Below are 13,952 nucleotides of genomic sequence, written 5' to 3' on the forward strand. Positions count from 1 at the left end.
CCAGGTCTTTGGAGACACCTAATGGCTTCCATGCTTTTCTCTCTATGGACTACATTTCTCTCTAGAAATCTTGCCATGTAGTTATTCCCCAATAGCTCTTCTTCTAACTTGCCATTTTCTTTTTATCTCAGCATTTTTCAAATGTTTCCTGCAGACAGAAAAAGGGTAGAAGCAGCATTAAGTGCTTGCCATCTTCCAAAGGGCAAAGTGAGTATATTCTCAGTTGTCTGCAGCCCAGGCATCATAGTCAAATAACATGTTGGCACTACAATTTTATATTGGCTTTATACCAGCTTATATCTTCTTCCAAAGGATTGTGGGAATTTTAGGTTGGTAAGGTTGGAGAAATCTCTATAACAGCTGACTAACCCACCTCACAGAGCTATAATTTCCAGTTTCCTTGAGGAATGGAATGGCAGTTAAAGCAGTTTAACCCTATGGTGTATATGTGCCCATTACTGAGGCAACAGTAAAATAGTCCTTAAAAAGTCAACTCTTCAGAGGATTTCCTAAATTACTGTTCTGTCTACCGTGTACTATAGCCCAACTGCCCACTTAGGGCCAAACTACACAAGATACTAAATGTGTCTGAGTATTTAAAAGTGCAGATAGTAGGGGGAGTCTAATAATAATCAGGATTGCAGCAACTGTGAAGAGGAAATATAACCTTTTCCTGTTGTGCTGAGGTCCTAAGGAAAACCCCTCTTCTGAAACTGGTATTTGCTTGGGAAAAAATCCTGCATTAGCATCACAAGGAAAGGGATAAATTCCGTCTCCATGTTTGCTGTGATCCTATAAAGTATTACCCCTCCCCACACAGCTAATGCTATTTAGATATTTAAACCCTTTCGTGTAAAATGCAAAGACACAAACATGTAGATTGGCCCTTAGAGTATGTGGTCAAAGACACAGATCTCCTATGCTAGGTTGCTAGGTTTTTAGAAGTCTCTGTGTGGTGTAGTGGTTAGAGTGTTGGACTACAACACTGGGTTTGTAGACCAGGGTTCGAATCTCCATACAGTCATGAAGCTCACTGGGTAACCCTGGGCCAGTCACTGCCTCTCAGCCTCAGAGGAGCGCAATAGTAAACCACCTCTGAATACTGCTTACCATGAAAACCCTATTCATAGGGTCACCATAGGTCAAGATCAACTTGAAGGCAGTCCATTCCATTCCATTCATTCAGAATGTTGTTGTTGTTATGTGTTATCAAGCTGATTTCGACTTATGGCGACCCTATGAATCAGCTATGAATCAGACCCTATGAATGAGAGAACATGTATAGTATATTCAAGCCACCCTCTGCTGGTGTTGTCCTCAGAAGAACAGAGCATGCCCTCTTTCCCAGCAAGAAGCACAGGGTGATTGCATAGGAAAAAGGTTCCAGCTTTTCCTGGTAAAACCTGATGCTGCTAACAGCATTTGTTGTTGTTGTTATGTACCTTCAAGTTGACTACGACTTATGGTGACCCTATGAATCAGCAACCTCCAAGAGCATCTGTCGTGAACCACCCTGTTCAGATCTTGTAAGTTCAGGTCTGTGGCTTCCTTTATGGAATCAATCCATCTCTTCTTTGGTCTCACTCTTTTTCTACTCCTTTCTGTTTTTCCCACCATTATTGTCTTTTCTACTGAATCATGTCTTCTCAATATGTGTCCAAAGTATGATAACCTCAGTTTCACCATTTTAGCTTCTAGTGATAGTTCTGCTTAATTTGTTCTTACACACAATTATTTATCTTTTTCACGGTCCATGGTATGTGCAAAGCTCTCCTCCAACACAACATTTCAAATGAGTTAATTTTTCTCTTATCCAATTTTTTCACTGTCCAACTTTCACATCAATATATAGAGATTCGGAATACCATGGTCTGAATGATTTTGACTTTAGTGTTCAGTGATACATCTCTGCATTTGAGGACCTTTTCTAGTTCTCTCATAGCTGGCCCCTCCATTCCTAGCCTTCTTCTGATTTCTTGACTATTGTCTCTGTTTTGGCTAACGGCTGTTCCAAGGTATAGATAATCCTTGACAAATTCAATGTCCTCATTGTCAACTTTAAAGTTACATAAATCTTTTGTTGTCATTACTTTAGAATTCTTGACATTCGGCTGTAGTTCTGCTTTTGTGCTTTCCTCTTTAACTAATAAAATACAGGCCCGTCTCACACCCTTTCTGATTGGGAACCAATCGGTTTCTCCATATTCTGTCCTTACAGTAGCCTCTTGTCCAGAGTACAGGTTGCACATCAGGACAATCAGATGCTGTGGCACCCACATTTCTTTTAAAGCATTCCATAGTTTTTCAAGATCTACACATTGTAACTTATAAAGTACAGGGTGATTTCCTTATGAAATTCCTTGGTCCGTTCCATTATCCAATGTATGTTTGTGATATGATCTCTGGTACCTCTTCCTTTTCTACATCCAGCTTGGACATCTGGTATTTCTCGCTCCATGTATGGTAACAGCCTTTGTTGTAGAATCTTGAGCATTACTTTACTTGCATGGGATATTAAGGCAATAGTTTGATAATTACTGCTTTCCCTGGGATCCCCTTTCTTTGGAATTGGGATGTATATTGAATGCTTCCAGTCTGGGAGCCATTGTTTAGTTTTCTATATTCGTTGACAAATTTTTGTCAGAATTTGGACAGATTCAGTCTCAGTAACTTCTAGCAACTCTGTTGGTATGCTGTCTGTTCCTGGTGATTTGTTTTTTCCAAGTATTTTAAGAGCAGCTTTTACCTCACATTCTAAAATTTCTGGTTCTTCATCTTACGGTTCCTCCATGAATGAATCTGTCATCCTTGCATCTCTTTTATAGAGTTCTTCAGTGTATTGCTTCCATCTTCCTTTTATTTCATCCCGCTCAGTCAGTGTGTTCCCCTGTTGATTATTCAACATCCCTACTCTTGGTTTAAATTTCCCTTTCATTTCTCTAATCTTTTGGAATAGGGCTCTTGTTCTACCCTTTTTGTTGTCCTCTTCTATATCTATACAATAACTATTGTAATAGTTCTCTTTGTCCTTACCTACTAGTCGCAGTATTGTTGCATTTAGGGTTCTGTGTTTCTGTCTCCTTTTGCTTTTGCTTTCCTTCTCTCTTTAACCATTTAAACAGTTTCTTCAGTCATCCATTGAGGTCTTTCTCTCTTTTTAACTAGAGGTATTGTCTTTTTGCATTCTTCCCTGATAATGTCTCTGACTTCAATCCATAGTTCTTCTGGTTCTTTGTCAACTAAGTTTAAAGCCTCAAATCTGTTCCTTATTTGATGTTTATATTCTTCTGGGATGTTATTTAAATTGTATTTTGGCATTATGATTGCTTTCTTCTTCTTTAGCTTTACTCTGATTTTCGATATGACCAGTTCATGATCTGTACCATAGTCTGCTCCTGGTCTTCTTTTAACATAAAGTATGGAACTTCTCCATTTTTGGCTACCAGTTATGAAATCAGTTAGATTCCTATATTGACCATTTGGTGATATCCACTTGTACAGTCATCTTTTGGGTTGCTCCAAAAATGTGTTTTCAAGAAACCAATTATTGACTTCACAGCATTCAATACGTCTTTTTCCTGCTTCATTTCTATATCCCAAGCCGCATTTCCCCACTATTTCTAGTTCTTCTCTGTTTCCTACTTTTGCATTTTAGTCCTCCATGATTATCAGAACATCTTGTTTTAGTGTGTGATCAATTTCTTCCTGTACTTCTGCTTAAAATCTCTCCAATTCCTCTTCTTCTGTGTTTGCTGTTGGGACATAGACTTGGATGATGGTTATTTTAATAGGTTTCCTGTTAAATATCATTGATATCACTTAGACCTTGCATTGTAGCTCCTAGTTGCTTTTTCAGAGCTTGGAAAAGTTACTTTTTTGAACTACAACTCCCATCAGCCCCAGCCAGCATGGCCACTGGATTGGGCTGATGGGCATTGTAGTTCAAAAAAGTAACTTTTCCAAGCTCTGCTTTTGCTACATCACTTCTCACTATTAAAGCAACCCCATTTCTTCTTAATTTCTCATTTCCTGCATAAAATATTTTTAGTTGCCTGACTGAAAATGTCCCATTCCCTTCCATTTTAATTCACTCACACCAAGTATTGTAATGTTGATATGTTCCATTTCTTGTTTGACAATTTCTAACTTTCCCTGGTTCATGCTTCTCACATTCCATGTTCCTGTTGTGTATGTTGTAAGCTCTGGACTGTCCTTTCACATCTGTGCTCATCAGCCTCTGGGCTTCCATTTGGCTTTGACCCAGATGCATCATTAGTCACAGCGCTACTCATACTTGTCCTTTGTTCTTCCCCAGTAGCTCAGTGAGTGCCTTCTGACCTGGGGGTCTCATCTTCCAGCACTATCTCATGTTGCATTTTGGATACTGTTCATAGGGTTTTTGTGGTAAGAGGTATTCAGAGGTGGTTTACCATTGCCTTCCTCTTAGTCTAGATGCATCTTAGTCTGGTGTCTCAGCTTTGACCATTCTGCCTTGGGTGACCCTGCTAGGAATCTAGCCTCTTGGTCTAGTCTCCTGACAGCAATGCTCTCAGCTTCTTCGACACTCTCAAACCCCCTCACCAAGTTAAGGTGTGCATCCTAGAGGAGGCAAAATGTATGCCTACAAAACGCACATCTCTACAATGTGATAATGTAACATGAATGACTGTATCTTTCAGCATGTCCACTCCAAACACCTCCCAGTTCTTAGGTAACATTTTCAAAAAATTTACAACTTGGTACAGATCGAACCAAAATTCAGAAGAGGAAAATTACAATATGAAAAAGCAACCTTTAAATTTCACACACTAGGGAGGGTATCCAGAAGTCCAGTTCTCCAATGTCCAACTCAATAGCTGCCTCTAGGTTTATCCCAGTGCTGGAATCTTTGACCTCAGCCTCAGAAGGAACTTGTGTTCAGCGTGAAATGTCATTACTAGAACACGCAAAGAAATAATGAAAACAAAAATGTGTCTGACTGTGTGCGGAGCTGAGTTGTACAGCATGTTTACTCTTCAATACTGAATAAATTTCAACCAGCATATGCATATCTAGTCATATGTAAAGTACCGAGAGCACAACTTCCAGGGCAGGCTTGGGCCCCTTTCATTTTGGAGATTGAGACTATCAAAACTATTGATAACTGTAATCAAGAGTTGCTCTTCTGTTTCTAGAATGACGGCATCAATCCTGAGGACTTCCCTGAAGCTGTTTACAAAACATTCTTGATGAACCTGTGTCCTCGGCCAGAGATTGATGAGATATTTACTTCACAGTAAGCCTTCATTGTGTAACAGCCAACAAGGCTGGGCAGGAAGAATTACTGTACAAGCAAAGAGAGACTGTGAGATACAGCTATAATTTTGCATTTCATCTGTTTAATTAGACACACCTTGATGTCACTGAGCCCTTGGGCTCCAGCCTGCCCCAGGCCCCGGCACCTGCATGCACACACACACGCACATCCCACCAACCTACCTTTCCCTTGGTGAATGGTTGCATTGCAGGCACAAGCCTGCTATCAACTAAGATGGCAGCTGAGGTTTTCCTAAGGGGTTGATGCCTCTGCTGCCATCTTGGTTGATGGCACACATGCTTGCTATGCGTGCTATGCGTGCGCATCCCTGCCATCAACCAAGATGGTGACAGAGGTATCAACCCATTAGGGAAAGCTTGGCTGCCATCTTGGTTGATGGTAGGCTTGCGCCTGCAGCAGAACCAGCATTTACATCAAGGGAGGGGTAGGTGGGGCATACAGGTGGGTGTCGTGGGTCTGCACAGCAGTAGGGGGTGTGCCTGGGAGCTCCCTCTTGCAATCCACGGCAGGGTCAGGAGCCGACACTGCAGCAGATCGTGGAAGGGAAAGCTACCCTCCCACCCTAAGGACCACCCTTGGGACCCAGGGGCCCTCAGCCAGGGCCTGACCTGGCCACCCTCTGGCACCGACCCTGACTGCCAGGCTGATAGCACTGTTACTTTTTTTAAAAAAAGTGGTGAAGGATAGCAAGGCTGTCCCCATTCCTCCCACAATTTTGTTAATTGTGGCCACAATCCAGTACAGAATTAAGTGTGTTTAGGCTAAAACAAGATATGAAAAGGGCAAATTCTATTCTAGGGATCATTAGGAAAAGAACTGAAAATAAAACTGCCAATATCATAATGTCTTTGTACAAATCTATTGTGCAACCACATTTGTACACTTCTGGTTGCCTCATCTCAAAAAAGATACTGAAGAGTTGAAAAAGGTACAGAAAAGGGCAATCAAAATTATCAAGGAGATTGGGTGACTCCCCTATGAGGAACACTTGGGGCTTCTTACTTTAGAGAAAAGGCAAGAAAAGGTGACATGATAGAAGTGTATAAAATGATGCATGGCATGAAGAAAGTGGATGGAGAAAAGGTTTTCTCTCTCATAACTCTAGAGCTCATGGACATCCAATGAAGCTGAATGTTGGAAAATTCAGGACAGACAAAAGTACTTTTTCACGCAGCACATAGTTAAACTATGAGATTTGCTCCCACAGGAGACAGTGATAGCCACCAGCTTGGATGGCTTTTAAAGGATAAGAATATTAGTGGCTACTAGCCATGATGGTTATGCTGTGCCTCCACAGTCAGAGGCAGTAAGTTTCTGAAAACCAGTTGCTGGAAGCCCCAGGAGGGAAGAGTTCAGGTCCTGCTTGCAGGCTTCCTTTGGGCATCTGGTTGACCACTGTGGGAACAGGATGCTGGACTAGACGGGCCACTGGCCTGATCTAGTCAGCTCTTCTTGTGTTGTTTTTATGTTCTGATGTTACAATAAATGTTGCAAACAGTAGCTTACTGTTGCAAACTGCAGTCACACATCAGGTTCAGAGGGATTTTTCAGAACACCTAAAGGCACTTTCTCTTTCTCCTCCTATTGTCTCTCCTTAGCCATTCAAAAGCCAAACCGTACATGACCAAAGATCACTTGACAAAATTTATTAGCAAGAAGCAGCGATATTCTCACCTCAATGACATGCTCTTCCCCCCTGCCAAGCCAGAACAAGTGCAGGGTCTCATAGAAAAATATGAGCCCAGTGGGATGAATGTTCAGAGAGGTGAGTCCTTTTCCATCAGAAGGTATTTACCATTATTTATTATTAATAATATTGTTATTATTATTGAACTCATTTCTAAACTGATTTACATTTGTGTAAAAAATCCAAGTGTTTTACAGCCTATTTTAAAACATCAAAATAAAACAATACAAATGAAAATCAAATACAATAAATATCCACATTTAAAGCAGCATAATAAACAGAAAAACAAAATAATCTCTTAAACCTAAAATAAAATTACAAGTCAAGATCAAATACGAAAAAAAAGAAAAACTACAAGTAAAGACCATTCCAACTTCCAAGTCAGTAAAGACAAAGTCATTGATCATGTGCTTCACACTATCCAGTTCCTATCTTGATCTCCAATAGGAAAGGGTCCATCACTCAGTAGTAGTGCATATGCTCAGCATGCGGAAAGTTCAGTCCCTGATATCAAAAGATAAAAAGGATCAGGTAACAAGTCATGGGAAAGATCTTTGTCTGTGTCCCCAGAGAGCTGCTGCCACTCAGAGTCAACACTATTGAGCTAGATGGGCACATAGTCAGATCTGGTACTTTCTTTACTGCTGGTTGAGTAAGCAGAAGCCAGAGATGCCATAACCTTTCATGAGCCTTTTGTGTTGGGTCACAGTCACAGAGCCCCACAATGCTCCTGAGGTCCTGTTATTTCACTGGCAAGTCACAGAACCTTGGGAAGGCACATTTAAAAAGTGGTCTTAAAAAATGGCTCAGAAGCTGCAGCTGGTGCAGACTCCTGCTGACTGTGCCTTCACTAAAGCATGCCAGAGAGAACTTATCATATCCATTAACTGTCAGTTCATTTTGAGGTTCAGTTCAAGATTCTGATTATTACATCTAAAGCTTAATGCAACTTAGAATCATTAGGTGGTACCTGATGGAGTCATACTCAGAGTAGACCCACTGAGCTGGAAGAGCACCCAACAAAACATCCTAAATGGATGGGCAGGAAGATTCAAGCTCAGTTCCTTCAGGCTCTTGTATTTTACTACCAGGAATAACAACATTGTTTTTTCTTGCAGGGCAGCTATCTCCAGAGGGAATGGTTTGGTTTTTGTGTGGTCCTGAAAACAGTATAGTTTCACAAGACAGACTTTTGCTGTACCAAGATATGAGCCAGCCACTCTCTCATTACTTCATCAACTCATCCCACAACACTTACCTAACAGGTATGCCTCCATACGGAGATTTGTCCATGTCTACTAGGTGTTATATTGCAAGAGGGTAGCTACAGTCCAGTGCTCATTGCCTAGATCAGAATGAGGGTTGTGTAAGGCTTCATGATGATGCTTCTGGTTCCACCCTGAGCATTTCTTGCTCTAGTAGCCCAAGTACAGTTTTCTTGGGACAAAAGACTGAGGCAGGGGAGTGATTGGTAAAGGCAGTTATCAGACCAAATCTACTGGCTGATAGTCAGCTCGCAAGGAATGCTAAAGGCTGTGGTAACTAGTACCTTCAAGACTTGGTGGCTTTGTTTCTACCCCAAATAAGCTTTTGCATATCTGGGAGGTATGTAGGTGCCCATAAAACACAATCCCTTCTCTCAGCGAAAGTTGTAGAGGGTCATATATAAATGAAGAAGAGTAACCATACCTCAGTGACAGAGCTCATTCTTTACATGCAAAATGTTCCAAGTCCAATCCCTAGTATCTCCAGTTTTAAAAAAGACCAGGTAATGGGAAAGACCTTTACCTGCAACCCTAGAGGTTCCCCCCACCAACACTGGCATCACTGTCTAGACAGAGCTCCTGCTGGTGCACCCACGTGGCCTCAACCGTGCCACAGCCCCACCACAGCCCAGCCCTGTCCAGGTAAGCAGCAGTGACACCAGTGTTGGGAGGGTGACTCTGCACCACCACACATGCTTCTGCTGACTGCTACCAATCAGAATAGACATCAGTGGACTAGATGGACCAATAACCTGACCTGGTATAAGGCAGCCAGAGATCTTGATAGATCAGTGGCTAAGCCAGGCCAGGGGGGAGTATATACATATATTAAAGCCTTGTAATTAACCTCATGTCTTATTTATCATTGGTCCATTACTAACTTTATTTAGATGGATGGCACTAGCTTGATGGTCTGTGCTGTAGATTTTGTTTCCTGTTCATTTTATTCCAGTTATTGTTATTTCTGTTTTAATACTGTCCACAGCTATGCTACATCTCGTTTTCTGAAATGTCATGTTAAAAACATTTTAAACAAATGAAACATTTTATTTATTTATTTATTTTATTATTTTATTTATACCCCGCCCTTCCTCCCAGCAGGAGCCCAGGGCGGCAAACAGAAACACTAAAAACACTTTAAAACATCATAAAAACAGACCTTAAAATACATTAAAACAAAACAACGTTAAAGACATTTTTAAAAAAACTTTTAAAATATCTTTTTTTTAAAAAAGGGTTAAAAACATATTAACAGACATATTAAAAGCAATTCTAACACAGATGCAGACTGGAATAGGTCTCAACTTAAAAGGCTTGTTGGAAGAGGAAAGTATATTTGTGTGATAGAAATGAGTTTCCTTCCTGCTTTCAAAAGATATGGCTGCATAGATGATGATGACAAGCTTATTTTTCCTTCTCCTGCACTTTTTTTTTGCAGCTGGACAATTTTCTGGAATCTCCTCTCCTGAAATGTATCGCCAGGCCCTATTGGCTGGCTGCCGCTGTGTAGAACTCGATTGCTGGAAGGGGCGTCCTCCAGATGAGGAGCCCATCATCACCCATGGATTCACCATGACAACTGAAATATTGTTCAAGGTACAGATCTCTTTTGATGTTATTTTTGTTTACTTGTTTGCTTTTAGAGATTTATACCCCATCCTTCTATTAAAAACTCAAGGGTAACTAACACAATTTCAAAACACAAATGAAAAAAATACTAAAGACAGCATAACCAGCAGGAAAACATAACAAACCCAGTCAGATAAAATGGATAAAATGGAATTTAAAAGCCTGAGAAAATAAACTGGTCTCTTATCTGGTGCTGAACTGGCATCAAATTCAAGGCCAGGTGAGTCTGCCTGGGAAGAGCAATCGACAATTGGGACACCACCGAGAATCCTCTTCCTGATACCCACTGGGGCGGTATACAAGTGCAATCAATCAATCAATCAATCAATCAATCAATCAGTGTACCTCAGGTGGTGGGCAGGTGGAAGACCAATAAAAGGGACTCTGATGAAGATTTTAAGTTACAGTCAGACACATGGAGAGATAGGCAATTCTTCAGATGCCCTGATCCTATGTCTTGTAGGGATTTAAATGTCAAAAATAGCAATTGTTAGCTACATTTTTTAAAAAATGATTCCTGTCCTATTAGCGTAGCTTACAGGGCCATTAACAAACCATAAAGGAATTAAATTAATAGAAAGAAAAGACCAATAAAGGCACTAAAACCGCTGAAAATTTTGTTTATATCAGTCGGTCCCCTCCATTTTCATTTCTCCATGCAGAGCTACTCCTTTTGTCTCAGTCAACTTCGACTCATTTATGCCATCTGACATCAAAGAAAACACACTAAAATGTGTTTTCTTTGGGGCTTATAGTTATGAATCTACTTTCCTTATTCTGTGGTAAATATCCAACATGTCTTGTACAGCTGAATAATTTTAATTTAGCACTAAAGATACAGTGATATAACAAATCAAAAACAAGGGTGCGCATGGGTGCTTTATTATTTATTGTACTGACAACATATACATCATTAGTGACCCAACTATCTGCTAAATGACTAAGAGGTCTACCCAAGTTTTCCCCCCAAGCCTTTCAAGACTGCCAAGTTTTCTTCTGGACGCAGGAGTGCACAAACCTATTTTGGCTGGCATATCCAGCCAGATAACATTATAGTGGACTAGTAACTCCGACAGGACTTGCATCAGCAGGGAATGAACAAGAATAAAAGGCTCCTTCCCGTTCCTCCTTTAATGATATGCTTCTGTATTTTGCTTGTAGTTTTTGGTGGAAATAATTTCACATTCCAGGTCATGACATTATAGTTACCTTTACACAGCACCACACAATCTGCAAAGCAAATAGAAGGCTATTGTGCTTCACTGGAGTATAATTACATAGAAGGATTGCTCTGCATCACAACAATGAACCTTGCAAAGGAATTACAGGCCATTAGCACAGCATGAATCTTTCATTATAGCTTACAAAACGTATGGATCCTCCCTCTCCCATTCCTTCCTATGTCCTACTTTGAACCTATAGCACTTCCTTTGAAATGCAGATTAAGTACAAAAGCACATGAGCAGGCTCCCCCTGGTTATCTGTTCAATCATGAAGAGTTGTTTTGCAAGAGATAACATCAAGTCCTGGGCAATGTTGAACCTTGGTACTAATGCTGCATATCAAGGCTCAGTTCCTACAGAAGAGTTATAAAATAACATGGTATATAATTGCATGATGTCACAGGATGGAGCAGGAAAAAGAAGGCAGTTAATCAGAGAGAAAAGCAATATTGCCCTAAGCTACCAATTACCAGTGATGAGAGGGGGGATAATGAAAAGTTAATGACAAATACATAGAGGGTTAGCAAAAATATGATTCCTAAATAAATACATAAAGTCAAAAAAGTATCGCTTGGATTTGCTCTTGGAATGTTAGTGGCTTACAGTTCCTGAATTTCCCAAACTGTTGCTCTCGGAGGAGCATTTCAGTGTATGTGTAAAAAATGGAAAGTGTGACTTCAACAAATACATGCTCCTGCTAAGCATACATGCAGGGCAGCAGCAGATGTTACCAGAAGAACAAAGGATTCCTTCCCAATCTTTCTCATGCTAATGCAGGCTCTAGGAAGGAATTTGCAAGGTAGAATTGGTGGGCAAGAAGAGAAGGTGCTTAACTCCTGCCACCTACTACTGATTCCCTCTGAAAAATGGCCTTCCCAGTAACCTACAGTTATGTTCTACTGTAAAATAACATAGTATACAGTTGCATGATGTCACAGAATAAATGGAACAGGAGAAAGGGAAGGCAGACAAGTTTCAGCTGGCATTTTTGGTTTTGATATGTTTTTGTTTTGCATTTTTCCTGGCCATGCTCCAAATCAGGAAGCAATACAGAAAAAACAACAGGAAGATCAGCCAGAAGGGAGAAATGGTGGATGGACAAGGGATTAAAAAAGCCCTACCCACCAATTCTCCTCTATGTCTCTCTGCCTGCATATTACTATGATATTGGCAAATGTGGCATTGGCACCAGACATTAGCTGAGATAACGCCAAGTCCCTCCCCCCAAGTACTAAAGAAAACGTAAGCTTCCCTCTGTCTAATGTATGACATGTCCCTGTCTATGTACAATCAGAAATAAGGATGGCCCAGTCCTACAGGTCTGGGGTGGGGTTTTTTTGCGGGAGTGATCTGATGCTGATCATTGTGCAGCAAGGTGATGTAGCCACACAGCATCTTGTGCTCTGTCACTGTTTAGCACCCCTAGGGGCCTTTTTGTTTTGTTTTTACATTTTTGACTAATCAAAGAGGTGGAAACCTTCTCACGCTTGGTCTGGAGTGAAGTTTCTCACTGTGCCTTTGTCCTTTTAAAAAAAAAGATGCTGCAACAGATATGGAGGGTAGAATCTTAGAACTGGACAGATTCAGCATTACCTAAGAAAAAAGCTGAACTGACACTTCTGGAATGTAGGACTTGGCTTCAGCACATATATAGGAAATGTACAAACTTCATGTTGCACTGCAGCTTCATAGAATTAAGACCTGAAAGGCCGCTTCTCCTTTACAAATGTCCTCAGATGGTGTATTTTCTTTGAAATCAGTGAAGGGAATCATAGAATCACAGAGTTGGAAGGGGTCTATAAGGCCGTCGAGTCCAACCTCCTGCTCAATGCAGGAATCCAACTCAGGTGGCTGACCACCTTTTGATTGCCTCCAGTGTTGGAGAGCCCACCACCTCCCTAGGTAATTGATTCCATTGTTGTATTGCTCTAACAGTTCGGAGGTTTCTCCTGATGTTCAGTTGAAATCTGGCTTCCTGTAACTTTATTATTCCATGTCCTGCACTCTGGGATGATTGAGAAGAGATCCTGGCCCTCCTCTGTCTGGCAACCTTTCAAGTACTGGAACAGTGCTATCGTATCTCCCCTAAGTGTTCTCTTCTCAAAGCTAAACATGCTCAATTCTTTCAGTCTCTTCTCATAGGGCGTTGTTTCCAGTCCCCTGATCATCCTCATTGCCCTCTTCTGAATCCGTTCCAGTTTGTCTGCATCCTTCTTTAAGTGTGGTGTCCAGAAGTGGATGCAGTACTCAAGATGAAGTCTAAGCAGCGCCGAATAGAGGGGAACAGGGGGGAAGAGACAGCTTTTATTGATTGATTGATTTATATCCAGCCCTTTCTCCCAGTAGGAGCCCATAATTATTATTTATTAGACTTATTAGTCTACACAATGTTAAAACAAAAACAAATAAAACACACTATAAAAACATAACAATAAACAACAACAAAACAATAGCAATAGCACCCCCACGTAGCCACAGGAAGGTTTGGCAGCATATTAAAATTAAACAGAATCTCAATCTATCAAATTCCTGGGAGAAAAGGTACGTCTTTACCTCATGCCAAAAAGATGACAATGAAGCCACCAGGTGGACCTCACTGAGGAGCATATTGCACAGATGGGGAGCCACAACTGAAAAGGCCCTCTCCCTTGTCACCACTCTCCGAGCCTCCCTCAGAGCGGGGACCTGGAGAAAGGGCCTCAGAGGAAGATCTAAGGGTCCAGGTAGGTTCATATTGGGAGAGGCATTCCAAAAGATACTGGTGTCCTGAGCTGTAAAGACCTTTATACGTCAAAACCAGCACTTTGAATTGGGCTCAGAAGTGTACATGC

The 13,952-nt window shown here is 41.0% G+C and overlaps 1 protein-coding gene across 4 annotated transcripts in view; it reads left to right on the plus strand.

The window, feature by feature from the left end:
* PLCB2 (phospholipase C beta 2) overlaps positions 1–13,952 on the plus strand; it is an 80,539-nt gene that overhangs the window by 32,350 nt on the left and 34,237 nt on the right. For all 4 annotated transcript variants that reach the window (XR_009760980.1, XM_061613197.1, XM_061613198.1 and 1 more), the window contains 5 exons: positions 132–207; positions 5,175–5,275; positions 6,916–7,082; positions 8,123–8,269; positions 9,708–9,865. Coding sequence is in view for 3 of the 4 variants with exons in the window: in XM_061613197.1 (XP_061469181.1) it covers positions 132–207; positions 5,175–5,275; positions 6,916–7,082; positions 8,123–8,269; positions 9,708–9,865 (649 nt within the window). In the remaining variant the exon portion in view is untranslated. The remainder of the gene's footprint in view (positions 1–131; positions 208–5,174; positions 5,276–6,915; positions 7,083–8,122; positions 8,270–9,707; positions 9,866–13,952) is intronic.

This window comes from Rhineura floridana, chromosome 2, assembly GCF_030035675.1.
Source record: "Rhineura floridana isolate rRhiFlo1 chromosome 2, rRhiFlo1.hap2, whole genome shotgun sequence".
Classification (NCBI taxonomy): domain Eukaryota; kingdom Metazoa; phylum Chordata; class Lepidosauria; order Squamata; family Rhineuridae; genus Rhineura; species Rhineura floridana.